General features: G+C 41.7%; 1 protein-coding gene across 10 annotated transcripts in view; it reads right to left on the bottom strand.

Annotated features, from left to right (window-relative positions):
* The window catches only part of CPLANE1 (ciliogenesis and planar polarity effector complex subunit 1), a 286,624-nt gene that overhangs the window by 229,220 nt on the left and 29,838 nt on the right, over positions 1-27,566 (bottom strand). For all 10 annotated transcript variants that reach the window (XR_015055411.1, XM_085871012.1, XM_085871011.1 and 7 more), the window contains 6 exons: positions 25,543-25,623; positions 18,979-19,119; positions 18,637-18,789; positions 15,304-15,535; positions 8,085-8,224; positions 6,857-7,071 (listed from right to left, as the gene is read on the bottom strand). Coding sequence is in view for 9 of the 10 variants with exons in the window: in XM_085871012.1 (XP_085727138.1) it covers positions 6,857-7,071; positions 8,085-8,224; positions 15,304-15,535; positions 18,637-18,789; positions 18,979-19,119; positions 25,543-25,623 (962 nt within the window). In the remaining variant the exon portion in view is untranslated. The remainder of the gene's footprint in view (positions 1-6,856; positions 7,072-8,084; positions 8,225-15,303; positions 15,536-18,636; positions 18,790-18,978; positions 19,120-25,542; positions 25,624-27,566) is intronic.

Genomic DNA, 27,566 nt, shown 5'->3' with positions numbered 1-27,566 from the left:
ATTAAGAGCCATTGTAAATGAGATGCCGAAGATGCGAGAGAATCCAAAAAAATTCCAGAGAGGATTGAGTGTTGTAGTGGAATGTCATCGGCCAACTTATATGGATATGGATATTTTATTGAAATTGATTGTACCGGAGGGTTACTCCGACAATGGAAACAGACAGCAGCATGGCTTGATGAAGCGGCCGGAAGCAGAGGTAAAGCTCAAAGAACATATTAACACGCTCATTAAATCAGTGACAGAGGTGGTACCACTTCAAACAGATTGGGTGAAAATACAGGCGTGCAGGCAACGCTCTGCCGAAGACCCATTGGAGGACTTAGAGCGCATTCGGAGTGTATATCAATGTCACTCTGGACTAAAAGAAGAGGGTGTACCATTTGCTCATGCATTCCTCAATGGTTTGACAGCCAAATTGCAGAACGAAATTAAGCGAGTGTGTATCGGCTGGGAATTGAAGGAAGTAAAAGATTTAATGGAGTATGTGATGCATTGCAATTCATTGAGAAAGCAACGTTCTGATAAGGCAGATGAAGCAACATGAATGCTGTCTCAGGTTCAAGGGCAAGGTGAATGCACAGGTGGAAGGAATGCAACCACCACACCAGTGAACTTATTAGGTCGAGACTTGCTATGTAAGTTAGGATGCACGATAGCATGAACAGAGAAAGGGGTCTTTATTGACATCCCGCCAAAGAAAGCACAATTAGCAATGATGGTTTTAATGAAACCGCACCCAGTCGCTTATTGGTGGAGGTTGCCGAGACAGCCGATTAGTGATGTTTTAAAGTGCCGAGATGCGATCTTGGCAGAGAGCTAAAGCATGCGAACTTGGCTCGAGAATGCACAGGTAACGACATGCACTTATTATGATCCTCCACATTGTACAATTTACTACGATGTAACGGGAAATGATCTTGAATTTGCAAAGAAGATAGCTCCACATTTGGGAAAGTGTGATAACTTTTCTGTCTGCCGATTAATGATTGGGAAAGAAGGCATTGCAGTGGAAGTTGAGCCCACGGAGGATCAGAGGCAATTGACGAAGTATCCGTCGGAGGTAACCGTGCACATAACAACTACAGCGATGGGATATCAGCCAAAAGATTTAGGCTTCATGGTTCATCGCCTGCAGGGGGCAGTGGTGGACTGCTCTGCAACTTTGTTACATTGGCAAGTGCATAGATTAGTGAATAACAAAGGATGGATCTGTGATTTAAAGAAACAGGTTCTACAAGGGATGGTAGAGGAAATTGAATTGCCTCCCAAACGTGAGATGCTGACGAGAACGGTGAGTGAGACGAAGGATTCAGAAAGTCTGCTAGAAGAGGTTCCGCAAGAATTGTGGACCCGGCATGATAATGACGTGGGTCGCATCATCGGGGCAGCACCCTGAGTGGTCAAACTCAAACCTGGAGCGCGTTGGCCAAATGTATGCCAATATCCTCTCCGGAAGGAGACGGAAGCCGGAATAGCACCAGTGATTAAATCACTGAAAGAACAAGGGATAATTGTGGAAACTTCAAGTCCAAGGGATATTGGGGATATTGGTGTAACAAGGAAGATTGGTGTAACACACCAATATTGCTGGTTAAAAAGCCACAGAAGGATAAGTGGAGATTTGTTCAAGACCTGCGAGAGGTAAATGAGGTGATTCAAAGTGTTCACCCAGTGGTACCTAGTGCAGAGGTGTTGATAACATCGATCCCTGCAAACTCCACCCATTTCACGGTAATCGATTTGTGTTCCGCGTTTTTTTTCCGGTCCCGATAGCAAAGAAATCGCAATTTCTGTTTGCCTTTACGTATAATGGCTGCCAATATACATGGATAGTCCTATGTTGTTCTCGCGTGCGTTGCATAAGGACCTAGATGATGTATTTAGAGGAAATTCAGCGCTGCTACAATATATGGATGATTTGCTGATCTGTTCCCCAAATAAGGAAGCGTGCAAAACGGATACGCTGCAGCTGCTCCAGGCCCTGGCAAAGAAACGCCATAAAGTAAACAGAGACAAGCTGCAGTTGGTACAGGAGAAGGTTAAGTATTTGGGGCACCACATTTCGCACGGGAAAAGAGAGTTGGACAAGGGAAGGGTAACTTAAATTGCAGAAATACCCCGCCCCCGTACAAAGAAGGATATGATGCGGTTCCTAGGCATGACAACCTATTGCAGACAGTGGATTGTCGATTATGCAATTCTGACTAAGGAACTACATGTTGTGGTAGGTAAGAATCAGCCCAATGAAATCGAGTGGACTGAAGAAGTGGAGCAGTGTTTTAATAAATTGAAAACAGCACTCTCGACGGCCCTGGCTCTGGGCCTTCCAGATTACGGAAAGCTGTTTTTCCTTTATTCTCATGAAATAAAAGGATTTGCGCAAACTGTGCAAACACAGCAGCACGGTGATCGCCAACGCCCAATAGCATACTTTAGCCACAGGCTCGGCCTGGTTGAACGCGGCCTGCTACTCTGCTTCCAAGCCGTGGCCGCAGCGAGTTATGCTGTTAAACGCACGGCGGAGATCGTAATGGGTCACCCTCGAACCTTGAGGGTTCCCCATTGCGTAGCGTCTCTCTTGACACAGAAGCAGACGCAACACTTAACCAATACTCGTCTGATAAAGTATGAAACGACCTTGCTCCACTGACCGAACCTTCAGATAGAGCGTTGCAACGTTCTCAATCCAGCTACCTTGTTACCAACGGAGGAAGAGGGCGATCCTCACGATTGTACCGAAGTGATCTAAGTGGTATCGACAGTGTGACCGGACCTAAAGGACCAGCCGTTGGAGAATCCCATCTCAACCTTGTTCGTTGACGGGTCCGCCTACCGAGGCCAGAATGGTTCGGGTCATGCGGGTTATGCTGTTTGTACTGATGACACGATTAGGGAAGCAGCTCGTCTGCCACCACACTATTCCGCACAGCAGGCGGAGCTATGTGCCCTTTATTAGGGCTTGTGAGTTGTCAGCTGGTCAGGCAGTTAATATATACACTGATTCCAACTATGCATTTGGCGTAGTACATGATAAAGGTGCCATTTGGAAAATGATGTTTTTTAACATCTGCAGACACACCCATTAAGAATGGCAGTTTAATATCTGAACTTCTAACAAGCATCATGCTACCTAAAGCGGTAGCTGTCATTAAGTGCCGCGCTCAACAGAAACTAACAACGGACGTGGGTAAGGAAATGATAAAGCAGACAAAGCTGCTAAAGCGGCTGTAGAACAATCCATTCCCTTGGTAATGCCGGCACATGTAGCAAATGAGCATGTTAAGCTACACCAATATAGCTTGCCAGATATCATTGCCATCCAAGCCGCGGCACCAATTAATGACCATGATAAATGGCGGGCGAAAGGAGGAATAATGGATTGAGATGGACTGTGGACAAATAATGGGAAAATTATAGCACCAGTCGAGATCCTGCCGTGGCTTGCACACATGACCCATTTGAATGGGCATGTTTGCAAGAGGGGGACTGTGAGACAGGTGCAAGAATCATGGTATGCGCCAGGAATTGGGAAAGCAGCCGAAGAGGTCTGCAGGAATTGCCTGGTATGTCAACAGCACAATCAACAGACGACAGGTAAAACACGCGAGTTCGGGGCTCATCCTCGTCCTTGGGGTCCTTTCGTATACCTGCAGATAGACTTCGGTAAAAAAAAAGTCTACCACTACCAAAACACTTTTGAAACCGCATGATGGAGACATATTTATAAATGGGTAGTAGCATACCCATGTGCGAAGACAGACGCGGTCACTGTGTTAAAGCCCTTGATGAAAAGCTTTTTCTGTCGATTTGGCATCCCCCATAAGATATCACATGATCAAGGGGGACACTTTACAGGGGAAGTGATGCAAGCAGCGCGTAAGGCGTTGGGAATTAAGCAAGTGTTTCACTGTGTCTATCACCCACAGTCAGTGGGCACTGTAGAAAGGCAGAACGGAATTCTGAAGAATAAGTTGGCAAAGATAACAATGGAAACAGGATTAAAATGGCCTGACGCATTACCTTTGGCATTAATGAGCATGCGGTCGACCATAAACCATAAATCGGTTATCCCCTCACGAAGTACTCATGGGAAGGCCAATGCGATTGCCTGTAACCGCTCCAGCTGATATGAATAAATTGGACATTGGATTGATGGACGAAAATTTGCTGACATTCTGCAAACAGCTTTCCAGGATTGCTCGATTGATACATACACGGGTGAAAGAGGCGCTGCCGAAACCGGCGGAGGAGCCGTACCATACCTTCCAGCCAGGAGACTACATGTTGGTGAAACAATTCATGAGGAAAACAGCTTTGGAACCTTGGTGGAAAGGATCATTTCAGGTATTGTTGACCACCCCAACTGCTGTAAAGTGTGAAGAGCAACCAGCTTGGATACACTCTTCACATTGCAAACTTGCCTTCCTGACAGAATAGGAGGGTGTGCAAGAATGAACGTGCCACAGCAAATTCTAGTTGCCATAGTTGCCCTTTGGATAGGAAGTTGGGTAGTGGAAGGGCAAATAGACTATTGGCCAATCCAGCAGAGAGCCAAAAGAGTAATTGAGAACCATGCAGAACATTTTCACGAGTTAAGATTACATGGAATTAATATGTTCCTACTCCTGTCACACAGATATGCAACAATGAGCAATAAGACCAAGTGTTGGGTATGTGCCTACCTCCCACACTCCTCAAAAACAGTTTTGCCATTATCAGTGATCCCATTTGAGGAAATAGATTATTGTGGGGCTGCATGGTACCACAACCATAATTTGACTAGAAATAGTAAAGAGTTATGTACGGACTTTACAGGTGCATGGTATCCCCCTTAAAACAGAGAGAAAATACCTCTGTATTGTAGGATTGCATATATAAACAAGCTGGGTTCCTTTGTCTGACTTGGACTAATCATAACAGCAAATTCCATGCAGGAGATTCTGCCTGTAACTCATCCATAGAGGTAAACGACATGGAAGATAGCCGGAAGGGTGACAACGGAACATATGCTAAAGTCACATCCAATGGCACTAATTTTGTATGTGGGTTTAGAGCCTATCCTTGGTTGCCACTAAATTGGACCGGGTCTTGTTTCCTGGCTTATGTCGTGCCACACATGTGTTTGATCAGCGGCCCATTATCTAAGGTGATTCAACAACGAAGTAAGAGGAGCATTTCAAATGGGGAACTTGCAGCAATGATAATCTTCCCCAGATATGGAGCATGGTTGAAGGGATTGTTTGGAGGTTGGGGAGGAGCCATTCTCAGGTTCCTGCTGACAGGATTGGCTGTGTTGATTGGAAAATCCATTATATTGTCTATAATCAAAGCAGCCATTATGGCTGGCTTGCGAAAGTGCATTACAGGATGGCATCTGAAGTCAACACCCAAGAAGCACGAAACCAAGCCCGAACCTGAGATGACACTTTTAGCTGGAGCTCGGGAAAGGGACTTTCCAGTGGCTTGTAGCATGGTATTGTGTACACTGTGTTCCTAAATGAAGAGAAAGATTAGAAATTGAACCGTTTTAATAAGATAAACAATATTAATGTTATATAATGCCCAAGTGTCTGTGCTTTCAGAAAAATGTATACTTTGCTATGGGTCCTATGGATATAGTTGTTTCAAAGCATGTTTTTTTATCCAAACACAGGCTATTTTTTCCATTTTTATAGCTCATTTTTTAGAAATGGGTTACATGTATGATTGTATATGTTGTCCAAAATGGTTGAAAATGCATTTTTTTTGTTTGATATATATCATTATACATAAGAATAGAACAATTCCTCGAAACAGTACATTTCTTATGACCTTCTGCATATATTGGCACCTTCAAATGTGTAAAACCTCAGATTTTGCAAAATTTCCCCCAGTCATAGTGAAGCTTACACAATCTTATTCCAGAAATTTGAAATGCATCTGATAGAACATCTTAAATAGCAATTTACTTCTGCATGAAGTAATGATTTAAAATGGCAAGTTTCAACATGGATCATTACTACATACTAGTTTTTAGGTTCACTTCCATGATTGGGTCAAAAATGTTAGGAAGTACATAACAAATTGCATTTACCAAGCTGCTACAAAATTACTGGTAGGTAGAAGCTTGATTTTATAACCATAGAATAAATTTAGCAAGATGGCCCTATGATATAAAAATCAATACCAAAGGCCAGTTTGTGTTCAGTATACAGAACATCAAAGGTCGTTAGGAAGTACATAACGTTTTTAAGAAATCTGCACTTTTAATCCTAAGATGTTAGTTTGGTTCATCACAGCATGTATTTCTATGGTTAAGTTTATGTGCATATATATTTATGACCTGAATGAACACTGATCAATTTGATAATTTCATATGACCTTGACCTCTTTGCTCAACGTCAAATATCAGGTAAACCAAATATTCTCCATACATGTGGTTTCCAATTCGTGTATAATACATATCTAAGCCATCAGACCAATTTTAGAATGATATGAGTGTTCCTTGATACAGATAATTGATAACCAACTTTGACCCTGTCAGAGCAATAGAAAGAGGAAGAATTAAGCTCTGCCCAAATAGATCCTGAATCCCCATGATGTTGGCGAACAAATGATATGCAAAACTTAATCAATCATACAATGACTTTCATTTTTTGGTCCGCCATGTCCTAAATGTGTACATAATAGCTTGCTACAAGCCCAATAAAAGTGGCAATTTCCCTGCACCTCCCACAACCACTATTGTACACAAAAGTCAACACAAAATCACTTGGACACAAATGCCTGGGTCAATCATGTGGATTTACTGTATAGCTTCAACAAAAAGGTAAAAGGCTTGTATCTATACTATGCATCATAAATAACCACTCACCTTAACATCGGCCAAAAGCTGGGGGCAGTACAGCGGAGGTGCAGGCAGATAGATCTCTAATGGTACAAAAATAGATAACTGAGAAGCTAGATCCTTGGCAGAGGTAAGAATGGTGCGGAGTGTTGGGGACAGAATGTCGAGGCCCAAAGTGGCAGCAACATACAGAGGTTCACTCAAGGCAATTAGTAGTCCTTCTGAAGAGCTATCTTCATTATCTATGAAAGGAGCAACATGAAAAGACTTTAGTCTGTAATTCAAGCTGGTGAGCATCTCCATATTGATCAATTTTCTTTCAATTAGTTTCATGTGAACCTGTTATATTTATTAATACCCTCTTGATAAATACTTACAAAGGGAGGAACAACAAAAACATGGATGTTGTATGCCACTCTACTGATTCATGATCATTTATGTATGTTTGTTAGACGATGTATATAAAGTCTTTAAATATAACATATATGTATTTAAATATAACAGACGATGTATTTAATAAAGGAGCATTATCTATACAGTACTATAAAAGGAAAAGTATGTGCGTTCGTGTGTGAGCGAGTTCCACCCATTAATTGGACAGTTCACCTAACCTGACTGCCCACAATTTTTTATATTTTACCCTTTCGAATTAACTCTGAATTACCCTTTTGAACCCCTCCTCTCAAAAAGCACTTTTCCTGAAGAGGTTCCACAGGTTTGCTATTATTTATGACTATTTTGTCTTAAAATTGCGACCGATTTCTGGGAAGTCGGTGATTGCATGATAGAGGAACGCCCTCTATTTAGCATTCCATGTTCTGCTTTTTCGACATGGGAATACCCATTTCCTTTTTTGAGTGTAAGGGGGAGAAGGGGTTGAAGACTTTTGGTGGAAGGAAGGGGGGTTTAAAGGGTTGAGTGTGAGGAGGGAATCAATGCCTTATAGTTGGGAGGGGAAGGGTGATGACAGCAAAGATGGGAAGGAGTTGGGAGGGGAAGGGTGATGACAGCAAAGATGGGAAGGAGTTGGAAGGGGGAGGCTGAGGCTTTTTTGTTGAAGAGTTGTCAGATTTGCAGATGCAAGTTTACTCACAGTAAGAGTGTGTGTGTGTACGTGTGTGTGTACGTGTGTGTGTACGTGTGTGTGTGTGTGGTGCACACACTCAAAAACAGAGCAATGACACAATCAACCTCTTTATCATGCCTTCTGAGAAAGGTCAACATCTTAGCCAGGTAATGGCTCATAAACACTGACCAGCATGAGGTAAGCAAGCTACCACAGATGAGGAAATTGTTTTCGTTTCCAGCTGTGGCAAATCTTGAATCTGCAGCAAAAGCTTGAGCCGAGCCAAAAGCAGTGACATTGGATGAAGGTCAGCAGGAAGAGCAGGCCACCTTAAATAAATAGATAACAAGACAAATTCTAATATCTTCACCCAGTCCACCATGTCAAAATTGAAATCTGAAATTCAGAAGGGATCCTCAACAAATATCCCAAAGATTAGAAATTTGGCTTCAGTTGTTTTGTTTTCTTTTGGTAAATAAATGTGTAAAGAAAACTGCCAAAATATCAAATAGACTCCTTTTTATATTTATTTACAGGGGCGAGGCTCATGGAAGAGCAAGAAATAGAATGAATAGTTGACAAACATACAGGGAATTAACAAACAGGAAAAGAGGAGGGGGAGGAAGAGATGAAACAAACAAGTAAGGTTCCTTCTAATATCACACTCAAGATAAATTGCTAAATTACAACAAACAAATTAACACTTTTACTTCATGAAACAATTTATCCTTTGACTTTTAAAATATCACAAACTAAGCATCGAACAAAACTAGAATGGCACTCCGACATTGTAACATTAACCAATATGCCTCTGCCCACATTATTCAATTATTATAATAATTTTACCTAAATCTCTTCAGCTGTTCTCAAGTGTCACATTTTTACCTGACATGACCCCAGACCTCTTGATGCCAAACACTAATCAGTTCATCTTTACATTATTATATATACTTGTGTCAAATTTGGTCAAAATCCAATCACTGGTTCATAAGTTAGTGCTGCAACAGAATTTTTACCCAATGTGAACTCTGATCTTTGATCTCTTGACTCCTAAATCTAATCAGTTCATCTTTTCATCATTATACATACTTGTACTAAGTTTGACTTAGATCCGTTGAACCATTCTTAAGTTATGGCAGTAACAACAAAAACCTATCACGGATGGACAACCTGAAAACAATTCCTCCGGCAACTTCATCACCAGAGGCATAAAAAGTTTCAAAGTACTTATTATTAATTACTGGATTGTAAAAAAATTGTTAAGGAGGTCAATTATGTAAGGTCCCTCGTACATTCTCATGATGCCTTTTCCTATGTGCAATCATTTGCCTTCCTCTTCCTCCCTCCCCAACCCCACCCCACCCCACACTCACCAAGAGCGAGGCTCATGGAAGAGCAAGTATAAACTGATAGGTGGTGGTACAATTGTGTGCAATCAATTAAGGAACGAGAGAGTTCATAGAATACGATAACCTGCACATTGTTAAGTAAAAACAGGAGGACCTTGCTGTTGATTTTAAAGTTCTTGAAAATTCTTGATTTTCAAGAAAATTCAAGTTCTTCAAGTTCAAGTTCTTGAAAATCACATCCGCAAAATGAACTGTAAATACACAAACTTAAGGGGTAATGGGGAAAATACGGATAGGAGCTTCAGCTTCAAAATTTGTCGATACTGTACCCTTGATTAACGTGTTTGTGCATCGTTTTTGTGCAATTTATTTTCATTAATAAAAGAGTTAAGAACATAAAATAAAAGTATTATTTTCCTGTACAGTCAGTCATGCACCACTTAACGACGGGGATACGTTCTGAGAAATGCGTCGTTAAGCGATGTCGTCATTGTGCGAACATCATAGAGTGTACTTACACAAACCTCGATGGTATAGCCTACTACACACCTCGGCTATATGGTATAGCCTATTGCTCCTTGGCTACAAACCTGTACAGCATGTTACTGTTCTGAATACTGTAGGCAATTGAAACACACATCCAAGATCGATGGAAGACGCGTTAGTTTTACCTTTGTGCTGTTCATGACAGCCATGTGTGTTGTTAGTGGCTGCTTACAATCTTCTCTAGCATCGATTATAGAAAGGTGAATAAATAGCATTTGGATTTTATAAATAATCATTGCATCGATGTTATAACTTAAAAATGAAGAAACGAGCACCTGTCAGTTGTGTGATATATTTTCGGAACAGTGCGAATGTTGGAACAGTGCGAATGCTTGATTTTCTTGAATCCCGATTCAGCGCGACCCCGCTTTTTTTTCGCGATGACATTTTATGGACCTCAACGATCCCGTTATAACGGGGCCACACTGTAGTTATCATCATTATCAAGTATTATGTACTGTACATAATTGTATGTGCTATACTTTACATTTATATGACTGTCAGCACTAGGAATCTTTCAGCTCCATTATAATCTTATGGGACCACCGTCGTATATGCGGTCCGTCGTTGACCGAAACGTCGTAATGCGGCGCATAAATGTGTTAAGAACCCAAAATAAAGTTTATTTTCTTGAGTTCTTATTATTATTTTGTATGCAGCTTGCGGCTGCTGGTCGCACCACTGCCAGGAATACCGATATGCCGCTGTTCAAGTGCCCCATTTCCAACAAGCTGGTACTCATTTTGCCGACCTCGGAAGGATGACAGACTGAGGCAACCCACCTGGTATTATTTAACAACGCAACAAGGGCTCAACCACAAGACCCTAATGTTTTTTAAGGTAGCCACCTTAACCCTTAAGCCAACACCAGGCTTATTTTCCTGTATTAAGAACATAAAATAAAATTTGTTTTCTCGAGTTATTAACATGAAGATCACGAAACTTACCTTTAATAATTATGATGATAAACTTGATCCAATAATGTGATGGTGATGTCGATAATAAAGACGAGTTCATGAAGATGAAGGTGATGTTGATGAATGAGGGTTTGAGGGGGTTTTTGTGTTAACGGCCCATGTTAATTAATTAGGTGAATAAATCCACAAACATTGCCTCAATAAATTAATCGTGATAGAGCGACTCCACGAATGAAAAATCCACGAACAGTATGTCCTCCTGTACTTCAATTTTAATAAAATAATGATTTTAAAGATCGTTTTTAAAAATCTGCAAGTTTAGCACCATTGAAACAGTCTTATACACCAACCACAAAAAGATAACGTTGAGTCGCAATTTCAGATATGGAGGCTTGATTGATCACCATAGAACGCAGCATCAATATGAATCAAACAAATCCATATTGGTGGCCTCTTCTTCACTCGATATCCACACTCCCACATTGCTTGCCCTCATGCTCTCTATCGACATATTGAATGGTTTTGGAAGTATTGTGAAGGAGATTTGTGTTCTGCAGTCTTCAAATATATAATTCAATTTACACAAGGAGGTTTAAAGACATAAATAAATTCTGGATTTTGCCATCATTTTCTCCAGCAGCTATTACTCCACCCTATCTAACACATTACATTAATTAGTTTTGTCTGTTGGACGTGTCCATTATGACGTCCTTAAAAACAGGAAGTTTTCTGTTTGGAATGATTGTCAACTTTGTTTGACTTCCAGGCAAGCAGACATTGTAAAATATTATCTTACTTCTCTTTGCACTGGTGCGATCAGAAAGAATTCAAAGCCAGGGTATGGTAAAACGGCATACGTCTTTCCACTCATGCTCCGATTTGAATTCAAAATATAACATTCAATATAAATAAGTTGTTTACTCAATCATTAACTGAAAAGACACAGACGGATGGACAGACAGACATGAACCAATTGCTTAACCCCGCTTTTCGCTTCATGTGCACAGGGTAATGAATGAACAAGAAAATAAGAGGGAGGGGAGGAAACACCGAAACCAGCAACTAAGACAATGGGGTTGTGAAGAGTCAACAGAGGATAATAAATATTAGTCAGGATGGGGGATGACATGAGGTGGTGGGTGTTTTGCTTAGTTGAAATCCTGGAGGGAAGAGTGCGAAAGAACAGCCTCTGGAAGGTGGTTCCACAGAGAGAAGCGAAGAACAAAGAAGTTGAGGTCGACAATCAGCCTGCATTTTGGAAGTTTCGCCACGAGGTGATTACTGAAAGAACACATCTTAAGCACATGCCTTGTAGACTGAATAGCTCTGATTTCCAAAGGAAAGGCTTGGATCAACTGAAGATATTCAGTCTGCAGCTGGCTTTGGAGAACAGCTTTGCTATGTAGTTGAGTCAGGAGAGATAATGGCTGATGGCAAGACCAAGAAGCTCAAGAGACTGAACCTTTTCCAGTGGCTAATCATGGAAATAAAGAGTTGGTTTAGTTTGATGATCCTTTTGGATCACTCTGCTCACTCCTCTTTCTACCTTCACCACCGAAGGTGGACGAAGTTACGTATTCGCCCATGTTTGTCTGTCGATGGGCAGGATATCTCAAAAAGTTATGGATGGATTTTGACGAAATTTGGTAGACAGGCTTGGTGTGTGACAAGGACAAAGTGATTAGATTTTGGTGAAGATCCAGATAATAAAAAAATTTTTTAAGCCATTCCTCACCATTGAAAGATGGGCCAAAAACGAAGTACAGCACGATATCCCAAAAAGTTATGGATGAATTCGGACAAAACTTAGTGGATGAGTTGGGTAAGTGACAAGAACAAGCAGATTAGACTTTGGTTGAATTAGACTTTGGTTGATTAGACTTTGATCCAGTTCCAGCCAATCAGTGGGATAGAAAATGTGAACTGTCCAGCCTGGCAGAGGAATGCACTCAACTGAGTGTCGTTCCAGTTAGCAATACATTTTCCTCTGAGCTTACTTCTGAGGAATATAATAGTATATTTTCAGATTATGTTCCTTGGTGTCTCCACTGGGATCAAGCCAATTATACAATGCTTTTGGCTTGTGCGCTTAAAGAACAAAGATAGTATGGGATTAGGAAAGACTATTTTATACAACCAATGCCCTCATTGCATTTGATTATGACCTTGTGAAAAATAAAAATAAAAACAAACATCACAACAAACTAGAGAGTTCATAGAACACCTAACCACACACATTCTTGAGAAAAAGGCCATGTGAAGGGTTTTTTGAACTCTTGTTTTGCATTTCTGAGCAACATCTATATTTCCCAAGACCTGCCATTTTGTCTGAACCTCAATATTCCCCAATGCTGAAAGTGAAAGTGGCAAATTTGATTGGTCAAGATGGCGTAAAATGGCATAATACTTTGTTCAAGTACTGCATTACAAAACTGCAGGGTCTACAGTGTTGAAGTACACGACCGGTCAAAAGTTTTAGAACACCCCCATTTTTCCAGTTTTTACTGAAATTTAAGCAGTTTGATGTTTCAATGTACTCTAAAATTAAAGCATAGAACAAATAAACAATTGCAGATAAAAAAAAGAAATCATGGAATCATTTTGTTGAACAAAATTTAATCCAAATTTTTGACTCATCAAAGTAGCCACCTTTTGCAGATATAACAGCCGATCATACTCGTGGCATTCTTTCAACAATGGAAATCAAATATTGTTCGGAAAGTTCTTCTCAACACTGTTGCAGAAGTTCCCACAAATGTGTTGCACTTGTAGGTTGCTTTGCTTTCACCCTTTTGTCCAGTTCATCCCAAACCAGCTCCATGGGGTTTAAGTCTGGAGACTGTGCTGGCCATTCCATGATTTGAAGACTACCATATTGTTCTTTTCTTCTAAGGTAGTTCTGACAGCCTGGAGGTATGTTTTGGGTCGTTATCTTGCTGCAAGATGAACCCCTGACCAATGAGGCGTAGACAAGAGGGTATTGCATAATGCGGCAAAATGCTGCGGTAGCCCTTTTGGTTCAGGGTGCCAGTCACTTTGTGCAAGTCTCCGACTCTGGATCCAGCAAAAGAGCCCCAGATCATCACGCTTCCTCCTCCATGTTTGACAGTTGGTGTCACAAACTGAGGAACCATCCTTTCACCAACTCGACGGTGTAAAAAAACCCCTGCGTGATGAACTGAAGATCTCAAATTTTGAATCATCGGTCCACAAGACCTTCTTCCAATTTTCAGTAGTCTACTGGCGGTGCTTCATCGACCAGGCAAGCCTTTTTTTCTTATTTTGCCATCTAAACAATGGCTTTCTTACTGCCACAAGACCTGTCGAACCTGCAGCTCGAAGGCTTCTCTTCACAGTTGAAACTGAGACTTCCTTACTTCGACCAGTGTTAAACTGTGCTTGAAGCTGCTGTCCTGTGAGCCACCTAACACACAAGCTGTTGACTCTCAGAAATTTGTCTTCTGATTGTGTTGTGGCTTTGGGTCTGCCAGACCTCTTCCTGTCAGAGTTTCCTCCAGTTTCCAAGTGCATTTTGATAGTATAAGAAACTGCACTCACTGACACCTTGGCTTCTTTGCAATTTCTCCAAAGGAAAGACCTACACTTTTAAGGGTTATAATGGTCTGTCTGTCTTCCTTTGTTATTTGTCTTTTTCTCCCCATTATGCTAGCAATACACTACTTCCTGCAGTGCAATATTGTCCAAATAATGCTTCAAATGCTGCTGCAACACAGTCTGTTCCATCACTGCTTTTATACAGACAGACGGTTTGCAACGAATCAACAAAAGTTGGGACAACTGTAGGAATTGTTTGCATCAACTTTCAAGGCTTAATTCACTTCCATTGCTACAGAACAGCTGCAGTTGCTCACCCATTACTTGTTCCCTGAAAAGGGCCTTTTTTAACAACTCTGAAATTTACATTATTTTTCAGTTTTTGGTAACCTAAACTTTTTTTAAACCTCTGTCAGTTTACCGCTTAGCTTTGTACGATTTCAGGTTATTCACTGGACTTGAACTGCATAAAATTTCAGTAAAAACTGGAAAAATGGGGGTATTCTAAAACTTTTGACCGGTACTTTATATAATTCAATTGAAATATTAAAAAACAAAATACAATCATGGACATGACGTCTGTCGACAGACAGACAGACAGACAAAGTGCACCATTTGCTTAACCCAGTTTCGTGCATCATACACGGGGCAAAAAGTGAGTATGTGTTGTGCACTGCAAAGGTCAGAGTTTTTAATTCTCGTGTTATTGTTTAGTTTTTCTGAGATGCACGACGATTACCTTACAAATGATACATTGCACAATGTACACTAAATCAAATAAATGATTCTTTCACCATCTGTAACAAAAGAGGGTTTTTACACAAAAATAATTTCAATTATATTTGAGCACAACATAATTAGAGTAGCATGACATGGCCTTTTGATAAAACACTCGAGCAAGAACGGTAGAGTATAATGAGGTCGGGGTACCAATAAAAACATTTCCCTGACCATCTGGTAAAGTTAAAACTTATACTTTACATTTTCTGGTCTTCGTTAGGATGTTGTAAAAGGCAAACCTTCAAAAAGGCCTTTACTTACCCTGTAATACAGCATGAGGGACTTTGACTTCTGATATGGCATGCTGCACCCAGAATCACCCCTGTGCGCCAATCACCAAGTTGATGAGCAAGCCAACATGCTTCTATTGGCCGCCCAGCAAGCAGCAGGAGATCTAGGCATAACTCCGGAGTCCACAATTTTGAAAGTCTTTGATTTCGCACAGCATTGCGCACATCATCACGTCTCATGACCAGCCAACGACGGTCTTCTTCTGCATGCACAGAAAGAAATGTGACACAATCACACTTAGACATAGTTGAACAGGACCAAATAATTTGGATATTGCTGCTTCAACAAAGCAGCAAGATAGTTTTGCTTTGATTTGGCTTGATCTAACATTATATAGTCACTTGCTTACATAGCTACAAGTCTGGTTTTGCAACTCCATGCAAGCATTTGCTCTTTTTTCATTTTTCCAAGTGAAATGAATTTGCTTCCTTGACAGAAAAGGTGATCAAATGAGGGGTTAATAAAGGAGACGGGTACTGGACGAAGCAAATTATATTTTCACATCACATCAAATAAAAAAAAAACTGATACAGATTATTATATTTTATTGTTCATTGGAGTGGTCTTCTTATTTCAAGGCACCAATGTGGATCATATCCGAAGCATCTCTTTAGATTACAGGAAACCCTCCAATATCGCAGGGGTTAAGTTCGTGGAAAATGTTGCGCCAGTTGAAACCGCGATCGTGGAAAACAAGCGCCAATGGGAAAGTGAGAGTTCAGTTCTGGGGCTTCGAGAAGATATCGAAGAAGATCGACCGTAACCAGAAACAAACACATTACCATTAAAATAAACACATATATATATATATATATATATATATATATATATATATATATATATATATATATATATATACATACACACACACATATATATATATATATATATATATATATATATATATATATATACATACATATATATATATATACATACATATATCTTCTTCTTCTTTCGGCTGCTCCCGTTAGGGGTCGCCACAGCGGATCATCCGTTATGATCCGCATAATGATTTGGCACAGGTTTTACGCCGGATGCCCTTCCTGACGCAACCCTGGTCGCCTCTTAGGACACAGGGATATGGTACACCTATTCCAACCGGGGCACACACTGGGCCCAGTACACTGGTACTCACTTCGCCGACCTCGGAAGGATGACAAGCTGAGTCAACCTTCTGGTGTGTATTAATTCAAGCGGCCAACGGGGCTTGAACTCAGGACCTTTTGGATCCCAAGCCGCTACCCTAACCACAACACCAACACCAGGCGATTATATATATATATATATATATATATATATATATATATATATATATATATATATATATATATATATATATATATATATATATATATATATATATATATATATATATATAAATAAAATGACCGTTTTTACAGCCATTTTTCCCTGCTGTGCAGGGGTTTGGCTTTTTCTTGAGGCAATGTTTTATGGCTGGATGCCCTTCCTGACGCCAACCCTGGTCGCCTCTTACGACACACAGGGATATGGTACACCTATTCTAACCGGGGCATACACCGGGACCAGTACACTGGCACTCATTTCGCCGACCTCGGAAGGATGACAGGCTGAGTCAACCCCCTGGTGTTAATTCAGCAGCCAACGGGGCTTGAACTCAGGACCCTTGGATCCCAAGCCGCCACCCTAACCACTAAGCCAACACCAGGCTCATATATATATATATATATATATATATATATATATATATATATATATATATATATATATATATATATATATATATATATATCATGTTAACATTGAAACAAACATGTACATACAATAAATAGTGTAAATTAAACAAAAACACAAGTTTTACCTTTTTAATTTATTACAACACAGCGTGGTAGGTGATGTAAACATATTATGTACTCGCACTGTACTCTGCTGTGAATAGAAACCACAAGGCTTATCTCGGGATGATGCTGTTAGAGGGGGGAGGGTGAGCGGGGAAGGGGATTCAGCAAAAGGAAAGGTAGCATTAGATTTACAACGAAGGCACCTGCAACATTTCCACAACCAACAATGGAGAAGGGTAACACTATTTCAAATCAACTTACCTTGAACGACGACATTCCCTACTTGGGGACCAAGGTATGAGATGACATCATCTTCCGTCTCATAAGTGTTAAAAACCTGTGCCGTTATAAATCCTTTGCCTCATTTTGTTTCATGAGCTGTGCATGAGAATGTGTGTTTGAGAACGGGGGGTTCGAATCCGGGAGTCAGAAATTAAGTGTTTGGCAATAAGGTTCAAATACAGAGTAGGATAATGAATGCTTGGGAATTAGATTTGAAGGATAATGAAGGTTTATGAATGAAGAAGAGTACAATGGGGATGGTCTACCTTCAATCATCGACCCCATAATGGCACACATAACAGATGCTGCATTTTCACCTCAAACCAACCTATCTAAAGCCTCGATATTTTCGCCCAACATCGTAACCTTTCTCTGCCTTTTGGTACAACTAAATTTGTCGATCGCTTTACATTTGGGCTCATTAAAAACAGTGCGCGAGAAACACCACACTTCGTAATGGGAGATAATCGTTCACGCAAGGGACACAAACGATGACTCATCTCAGCTCAAAAACTAGGATTCGTCGAAATGAAATCCTACGATAACGGAATCGGAACACGATTGCTCGAAACCCACGATATTGGAAAGTTTCCTGTGTTATTATTTTTATATGAAATAGAGACTCATGGAAGAGCAAGGTGATAGAGAGGAAAAAGGTAACACACAAACAGTGGAGCAACACTGAGCCAACAAGTTTGGGGACTACCAACACGTATGCAAAATTTGGTGGAGCTCAGCCCAGCCCTGATTCTTTTTCTATGATTTTTCAGATGTACACGCATGCACGCATGTACACACGCACACACCTTATTTAATATAGTAGGATGCAAGTTTTGCAATGACCACTTGCTTTGGTAAATTTTAAAGCAATCCCATGGTGTAGTCTACAAAAAAGTAATCCTATATGATGGCAAATTAAATCCGATGTGGAGATCACGAGTATGATATGGAAGTGAAGGAAACAGAAAGGGTCACGACTATGATGGATGTACCTAATTCTTTATTTTCTTTTTCCATGTACTAAACCTCCCTGACAAATATCTCTTCACATTAACCTCCAGAAGTTATACTGCAGTCGGATAATCCCATACCGTCCTGCAGGAAAACAAGGAAATATACTCGTAGATTCAATCGGTCGACTAATCAATATCTTGCAAGCAGGGAAATCAACTGAGCTGTCATTGTTGGTCATGCCCACCTGGCTTGGTAAGAAGTGAAGGAAGAATGACAACATGATGAGCTGGTGGTACACACAACAACCTGTTGCTGAAATAAGCTGCCATGAATCGGCCCATTGAGCATACAACAGCAAGAGCTGCATCTTTGCACACATTCACATTTGGTAGCAAACCTGAAAACAGATGGACGATGTACACTCATGTCATTAATATTAAATGTAAAAACTATCAACTTGCAGAACTGGTAATATTACGATTTGTACTGTAAAGGTTGGAATTTAGTGTAAAATAGTTTTATGACGAAAAAAAAATTGAAGGCAAAAAGTTATAAGCAGGCAGACGCTCTTTTAATATTTTCATACCATCTTCAGAAAAAGTCTCAAGTGCTGAGGAAGAAACACCTGTTGTCAACGCCAGTGCTGGGAGAAGGTGCTGTCGATGTAGCAGTGCAAAGAGCATTGCCAAGAGGGAACGGGTTTGTTGCACCGGTGATTCCCGGCTGGCTGCAAACGTTAACACGATTGTCATGTCTTTCAACAAAAAAAATTGTGGGTTTTGAATTTAACAACAAGAAAGTATCTCAAGATGCAAAGCCCATCCACATCCGGTTTGTACTTGAACTAAACTTGATGAAAACCACAAAAAAATAAAAATAAAAATAAAAAAAGCATTTGAAACACCATCATGACTGTATTCAGACCAAGGAAATACACCTTACGGTAGGTAGCATGTTAAGCGATTTACAAAAGTTATTTGAGTCTCGAATATGGCATTCATAACAGCAAGCATAAGTGAGAAACTAATTTTCAGCAATAATCACAATGCACGTAAACAACTTCTTAATAAATCATGTTTCTTTCAGATGAATCCACATTACAATGGTTCTAGCCCTCAAACCTGTATAGTTAAAATAAAGTATTTTAAGAAAGTGGCTTTTAATCTGTTTGTGATTTTTCCATCCTTTCAGGTCATAAGTACATTTGAATTATAGAAATTGTCCTGACCATCACCCTCGATAGCACTTTAAGGTCACTGGATGCTGATAGTACTCTTCAGTCATCTACCCATTGGGCCAAGATCTTGTACATCTCTGTAATCGATGCAAGTTACAGCAAGATATTTTGGATACGATGTTGAAGGTATACTCAGAATGCATGTGACTTTTTGGTCTGAGGCTTGTCACGGGCCCCAAATTTGGGTAATAGTCAAATGAAGTCTTGGAAAACCAATTTTCTGTTTTTGATCGATCGATCACCTCAGTCATGGCAAGGTTGTATACAGAGCTTGAAAAGAGCTTTGGAATGATATATAGATCAGCTCTCTACATTATAAAAGGAGGATGTTAGAGCCAATTTCACAGAGTTATGGCTGATTTCCCCTCTGCTGCCCCTCCACCACCCCCAAACCCCACTCTGTAAGAATGCATTTCCTTGGTCCAAATAAGGTAAAACTAGGTGATGACATATCCTGGAAAACTGCTGAGCTACAGAGCTGAAATTTTGCATTCATTAACTGTTCCAAAGATATCTCCATCTTCATTGAATGTTATAAAATAAAAATGAAAAGTTGATGTTCTATGGGTGTGTTAATTACCCCACGCATGAAGCGAAATAGTTAACTATGTCTGTTTGTCTGTCTACAGATGTCAGTCTATGATCGAGGAACAACTTAATTTCAATTGACTATTATATTTTGAAAACTGTAGAACAGTCATGCTTATCCTATGTAGCAAGTGTGGATGTAATCAGCCCAGAACTGTAGGAGGAGCAGCACGGCAAACACAAACAAACACCGGTCCATAAATTATAGCAAGGATATAGAAGTACAGCATTTAAACAAGCTACAGAATCATTATCAGCAATGGCTTCAACGATAAATAAGTGGATTCTGAGTACGTCAAGTTCCGGAGTTCTGGGAAGAAAAAAAAAGTGGACTTATAAGCCGAAAAATACGGTAATTGAATGTGTTAAATTAGGTGGTGTAAAAGTTGGTACATAAATGGGGTTTGTTTGTTTTCCCTGAAACAAATGTTTTGTTTTCTACAACCTTTGAAATCTGTATTTTATTTAAATTGAATTAATACTTGAACACTGGAACACAAATCACTTTATTGGCACTTCCAAAAACCTCCAATTTAGCAGTTGTTGGACAAAATGTTACACCATTTTACGCCATCTTAACCAAGCAAATTTGTTTCACACGCTTTCAGCCTTCAACTGGCTATGGGGGCGACGGCTCCAATATTGGGGCGCAGGGTTGTGAGGATGGAGTTGGGCAGTATGGAGGTCAATGTGGTGGTATGGGTGGCTGAGGTGTGTGACCATTGTCTCCTCGGACTGAGTTTCCTGGTGGAACACGACTGCCAACGAGACATTGGGCGGTGCCATATGTAGTTGGGTACTGAGAGGCTGCAGATGGTCAGACTGGGAGATGACGAGGAGGTGCAGGGAATGTGGCTGCAGGTGCCATGCACTGTAACCATGCATCCAGGGTCCGAGGTCTTGGTAATGGCAGAGTTGGTAGCAGGTGCTCATCACATTGGTCAGCTGGGGCTAGTGGAGCCGTGGCCCTTACAGGGGGCCGAAGGATTGATGGTGAGTCGCACCCTGGTGGACACTCGTGGGCCTATGTTGGCCGTCCGCATGCTTAACGTGTCCGATAGCCCTCATAGGATAAGGAGCAAAGCTGTCATCACCAAGTGTAGTGGAGTAGAAGAGGTCACCAGAGGAGGCGAATCCACATGCTTGCCAGTGCACCCGGAGGAAAAGGGAGGAGTGTCCAAAACTTACCTCACCCTTGAAGGGCCCCAGGGTGGTGCTTCGACAAGTGACTGATGTGGTTTTCAAGATTCAGATGGGCCCGCATACCCTTCCACAGATAGTCCATGGGGATAGATTGACTCACTATCAGGGTCAGGAGACTACTCAGTCGATCGGAAGGGTGCGACAAAAGTTAGAAGGGGTTGGTGACACTTTTAGACCCCACAAACCTGTGACGACTTACACTTAGGGTAAGGTGCCAGGATGCTTACTGTCCCAAGGGTTCAGCTTTGCTCGAAATTAGGACATGCTTAATTGGGTGAGAGCGAGCAAGAGTGACTCCATTGTGGGGAAAGGGATTGGTTTGGAAACCAAAATTGTCTGTGGAATTGATGTCTGTCATGTGTAATGAATTGAATTGTTTCAAGAATGAATGCCAGTTATAGCATGTAAGTATAGGAACGCGATCACTATTTTTGCATTGCATTGTTGAGAATTGAATGACAACAGGGGAGGAGATGAGATGTTGGACTGTGTGGGTGGGGAAGATATGTGAGACGGAAGGAATAGATCAAGCTCTGGAGGAGTGATGACTGCGGTCCCCCCACCCCCGAGGTAATTTGTCCCTGGCAGTCGGTGGTGTCTGGAAATGGGGACCCGTTGGGCGACCAGCGTTAGAGAAACAAATGTAGGTAATTTGGTCACAGGAAATTTGGTCATGGGAAACTTGGTCACGGTAAAACGGTCACAAGGTAATTTGGTCACAGTAAAACGGTCACGAGGTAATTTGGTCACAGTAATTCGGTCACGAGGTAATTTCGTCACTGCATTTAAAGCCAGTAAGGCCCAAGAGCAGTAATAAACATTTTCATTTCATGGCCAGCGAATCTTGTTGGCATACTGACGTATTGACCAAGTTTACTGACTACTATAATGGAATCGGAATGTAAAAGTTGAGAGAGACAGAATCGATTCCTTTATAGTAGTCAGTAAACTTGGTCAATACGTCATTATGCCAACAAGATTCGCCGGCCATGAAATGAAAATGTTTATGACTGCTCTTGGGCCTTACTGGCCTTAAATGCAGTGAATAATAAATAATAATAATACTGTTACGTTTGAGGGGGGTATGCATTAAAAGGGTAATTAGGATGTTTAATTAGGTATGCCATGCTGTTCGAGTTTACCAGGATCTCGATGTAATAAGTAGCAATTCAGTGGTGATAAGTTGTCTAGTAAATGTTCATTTCTTCAAGGGGGGAAATGATAATTGTCAGTTAATTAGATAGGGACACGGGATAGGGTAAGTGTGTCTGCGTAAACCCCTTTTGGTATTCTCTGGAGACTGGCCGTGACGTCACAGGACAGTGCAGCGGATGGCTCCGCCCCGTGATCACGATTGGCAGAAGGCGACGGCGGTGGGCCAATAAACGGCTCGATTGGAAGTGACGAGGACGGGAGGATAAAAAGGTTCTGTTCGGGGTCGAAAAGGAAGAGGAAGAAGATTACAACCAAAAGATCGTGTTTTTTTTGGTGGGGAGGCTGTTGCGCGGGGAGCATCCTTGTTGTTGTGCTGATTCGATCATGTTCTTGATCGTGTCTTGGAGCCTTGCTGAGCCTCGTGCCTCACCTTGGTTGGCTCTGGGGTTCTGCTGACTCGGAGTACGGGGTCAAACGGCGGGCGGACCTGCCTCCCTCTCCTGCTCGCAACTTGGCGCCAGAACTGGTTCCCTGGCGGCTGTGAGCGGACTTGGGCCAAGACCAGGAGGTCGACAGCACCACGGTTTCTCCTGCCCCCCTGACGAGAGCAAGGCCAGCTCGTCCGACACCGATCCAGGGACAGTTGCATCCACACCACGGTCCAGCCTGACTACCAGAAATAGCTACGGTGTGTGTGTGTGTATGTGTATGTGTATGTGTGTGTGTGTGTGTGTGTGTGTGTGTGTGTGTGTGTGTGTGTGTGTGTGTGTGTGTGTGTGTGTGTGTGTGTGTGTGTGTGTGTGTGTGTGTGTGTGTGTGTGTGTGTGTGTGTGTGTGTGTGTGTGTGTGTGTGTGTGTGTGTGTGTGTGTGTGTGTGTGTGTGTGTGTGTGTGGCGCCTTAGAGGGATTGAGAACTTTATATTCATTGGAATTGTCTGTGTTTTTCCCCACGCCCGATCCCACACCATCCCGTCGAATCGCCCCGGATCCCTCTTCTTGCCGAGTCTTGTTATTTCTGGTAATAATAAAAACAAATAAACATCAACTCAGTGAAAAGTGACTCGTGCCACCTTCCTCGTCCCGTTTGCGGTAGAGCAATTAGAACCGCCATGTTTGGGTTATAAATAAATAAACCACCTCCATCGTTTCGGCTCATTCTACGTTGGCGGGACTGTTCAAGTCCCGTGGACGTCACAATACCATGACAAAATTACCTTGTGACCGAATTACCATGACCGAATTACCTCGTGACCGTTTTACCGTGACCAAATTACCTTGTGACCGTTTTACCGTGACCAAATTACCGCGCCCCAGAGAAACCCCTGGCGACCCGTATGAGGCCGTGAGAGCGTGGATGTATGGAGACCATCCCCGGTGGGGCGTACAGCAAAGGAGCTGTTTGGCTGTCAGGGACCGAATCGTTGGGAGGGGGGGGGGGACAAGAAGTCGTAAGTCGAGCGACTTGGTTTTGGACTGTGGGTGTCACAACTGGAAGAGCCCCCATCATTTTTTGTTGTTTGGTACCTCCCCTCTGCTTAGTTGAGGCTCACACGTGTGAAACAACATTTAAGCCATGGTCTTGCAGAGTTGGAATAAATGATTGATATTGGGTTTATGTATGAATGGGTGAGGAAGGTTCACTAAATCCATGTCCATAACCTGTACAGGAGGCAGGGCTCGCAGAAATTTGGATAGGTAAATTGGGATGGCTCCACAGGTCACATTGGGTATCGTGGCATCCACCGATGAATGCAGTCTTTCGAAGGGGGGTTGCACAGACGTTAAAGTAAATTGTTTTTTGGTTCAGGTTTTGTCCATTATAGGAGGTTTTTGTATGTGTGTTTTCTGACATTTTCTACCCATCCCAGAAGTTAGGAGCGAGGAACCAAGAGTTTTGCAAATATACGAGTTGTGTTTAAGGGGTGTAAAACCGTTATGGGGAATGGGTAAGTTAATGATGGCTCGCTTCCCACAACCCCTTATAATAAATTTCATAAGCTAATTAGATGCGAGTCGGTAAGTGGTAAGGCTGGAATGGTAACGCCTGCATTGAACCTTGCAGGAGTTACAGTTCTGGGAAGGGGACTGTGTTATGATTATGGGGGTAGATGAACTGATTTAATCATACAGATAGGATTGTAGCATAGTCTGTGGACAGGTAGAAGCACCTCGATGTAAATAAGTCAGAGAATCTGTCAGCTTAAGTGTAACGTGTCACCATACGAGGGGTGGTGCGGTGTTAATTAGCTGAGGGAGTAAAAATAAGTTCCGCTGTACGTGATTACCCTCTGCGATTTTCCCTATGTTTTTATATGCCAAGCCAGGCCCACAGGAGAAGCCCCACCTTCCTGGATTTGGAGGCGAGAAGGACATGCCCAGGGGGTGGAGGACAGGGAATGTGAAAAAAAAAAGAGGAAGATCGAAGGTGCAGTGTTTAACACCACAAGGGGCATTGTGATACAATTAGAAATGAACAGGATAAAACCAAAAAAATGAACAGGATTTTGGTTCTGTAAAAAAAAAAAAAAAAAAAAAAAAAAATCAGACTGTAAAGTCAGTAAAGATGTCAGAAATCACAATCACAGACTGTAAAGATGTCAGAAAGCATCCGTAAATGAAAATATAAATAAATGAAAAATCAAATGCAGGTGAGTGAACAGAGGCAATGGGAAACATGATTCGTATGCTCACACAATGTGTAAGCACACCCCGTGAGATTATATATATATATATATATATATATATATATATATATATATATATATATATATATATATATATATATATATATATATATATATATATATATATATATATATATATATATATATACACACATACATATATAGTCTCCTGGGCACACCCCGAGTACAATCACCAGTTTTCAACTCATTCCGTCCAGTGCCTTCGGATTGCACAGAAGTCAAACAAACAAATACAATGTCTTATTCAATCTGCAATATTCACCTTTCTCCAGGTCATGTGCCAGGTCCCTTTGCCAGGTTTCAAGGGCCTTTGTATGCAGACCTCGCAGGAAGAACTGCTCCCCTACAGAGGGAGAGTTAAAGCCACCCATCACCCAAATGATAAATAAATGAAGGGTTCTCAATAAGGGCAACACGTGAAAATATTAATGCACAAACACTCCCCAGAAAATATGTTTTGTTAGTTATGCATGCACAAAACCAATTTAAACAACTTCTCATTCATATAACACACAACAAGTGGCATGCAAAACAAGTGCTCAAGATAAGCCATACCTATTTCCGCAATAAAAATATCCCTGGAGCAACTCAGAATAAGGTAATTTGATCCTATTATTTGAAACCACCCTAAACCCAAATGGTCTAAATAATCTCCAGGTCGATATGGCTAAGATGTTCATTTGACCTTCAACAGACACAAATACATGGATGGTGTCTTGTGTAGGGACAACCATTATTCAAAGAAGGATTAAGAATGGCTTCACATGATTATTTCTTGTGATCATCCATACCTTGATTACATACTTTTTGAAGTAAGATCCATGTATCATTTTTCACTTTATAAAATGCTTTTATTACTTGATAGATATAGTAACACTGTTGATCAAGGTTCAGGAGGTATTGGAGGGAGCATGCGTCAGAGCAGCATGCCACTGTTTCCACTGGTACTCGAGGGGCCTCCATGTGGCAATCCCCCAGGCAGATGCCTGGCCCATCCACATCTCCTTGAGATGCCGATCAACCTGCTGCAACCACGAGGCACGTGGTAGTCCCATTGGCCTTCTCCACTCACGCGGCTCCCTTGCCGAGAGAATCTAGTGAGCAGGATCAGCATCAGGAAAACGAGCCACATGTCCATACAGCACAGCTGACGCTCACGGAATATGCAGGTAACAAATCTCATTTGAGTTTCCCTCAGCAACTGCTCGTTGGACAGAAACTCTGACCAGCGATGGCCAAGGATTCCCCGAAGAGATCTGGTACCGAAGGAGTTAAGTCCTCGTCTCAGATCCTTGATCAGTGTCCAAGTCTCACATCCATAGAGCAAGGCTGGAAGCACCAAGGATTTGAAGACTCGAACCATCATCCTCCTGCATAGGTAATGACAGCACCACAACTAACGATCCAGTGAATAAGTCGGAGATGGAACCACCACAACTCACAACACTCTCTGTGCCAGAGTAATGTTCAGATATCAGAATGATCAACTTTGGTGGCATCCCAAGAAGACCGAGAATCCTCCAAAGAGCATCCCAATTCACTGAATCAAATGCTTTGCAGAGATCAACAGATGCTACAAAGAGCCCCTGCTGAAACGCTCGTCTGCGTTCGATGAGGACCCGGAGAGCAAGGACACAGTCAATCGTTGACCTCTTTGGTGTAAAGCTCGACTGCTCCAGATGCTGGTGCTAAAGCAGATGGTGGCAAAGCCTTTGAATAATTATCCGGGGGTTGACGCTGCTCTCCGTGCCAGGCAAAGTCTTTGCTCAGATAATTCTTCAAAAGGTGCTTGCACGGAGAGCAGCGTCAACCCTCGGTAGTTGTTGCAGTCCCGGCAATCACTCTTCCCTTTCCAGAGAGGGACAACAAGGGTTCTCTTCCAGTCAGTTAGGAGGAAGCTTGTGCTCCAAATGGAGCACAGAACTGCATGCAATGATATACATACAGCATTTGCACCAGCCTTGAGAAATTCAGCTTGGATGCCACAGATCCCAGAGGCTTTAACTGCTTCACCGCAGCCCGTTTCCACAAACGAAGGTGCTTCACAGTTGATTGGAGGGTTAGCAATGGTGATAGTTACATCCCTGACATCCAACTCAACAGGCGGTGGATCAGCATGGTACAGCCAAAGTAAGCAGCCCAGTGGACCTTCACTTCGGATTCCTCTGTCAAAAGCCCACCACCCTCTGCTCTAAATGCAGCACACTGAGGGATGGGCTTGGAAGAACGCAATGCACGAGTTCCTCTGTGAGCAGGACAAGAATCACTCGTCCACAGGTGTTGCTC

Source organism: Eptatretus burgeri, chromosome 2 (assembly GCF_056783735.1).
Source record: "Eptatretus burgeri isolate ZD-2024b chromosome 2, Ebu_testis_v1, whole genome shotgun sequence".
In the NCBI taxonomy this organism is placed as follows: Eukaryota; Metazoa; Chordata; class Myxini; order Myxiniformes; family Myxinidae; genus Eptatretus; species Eptatretus burgeri.
The sequence above is the reverse complement of the archived record's forward strand: the minus strand, read 5'-3'. Positions and strand labels throughout refer to the sequence as shown.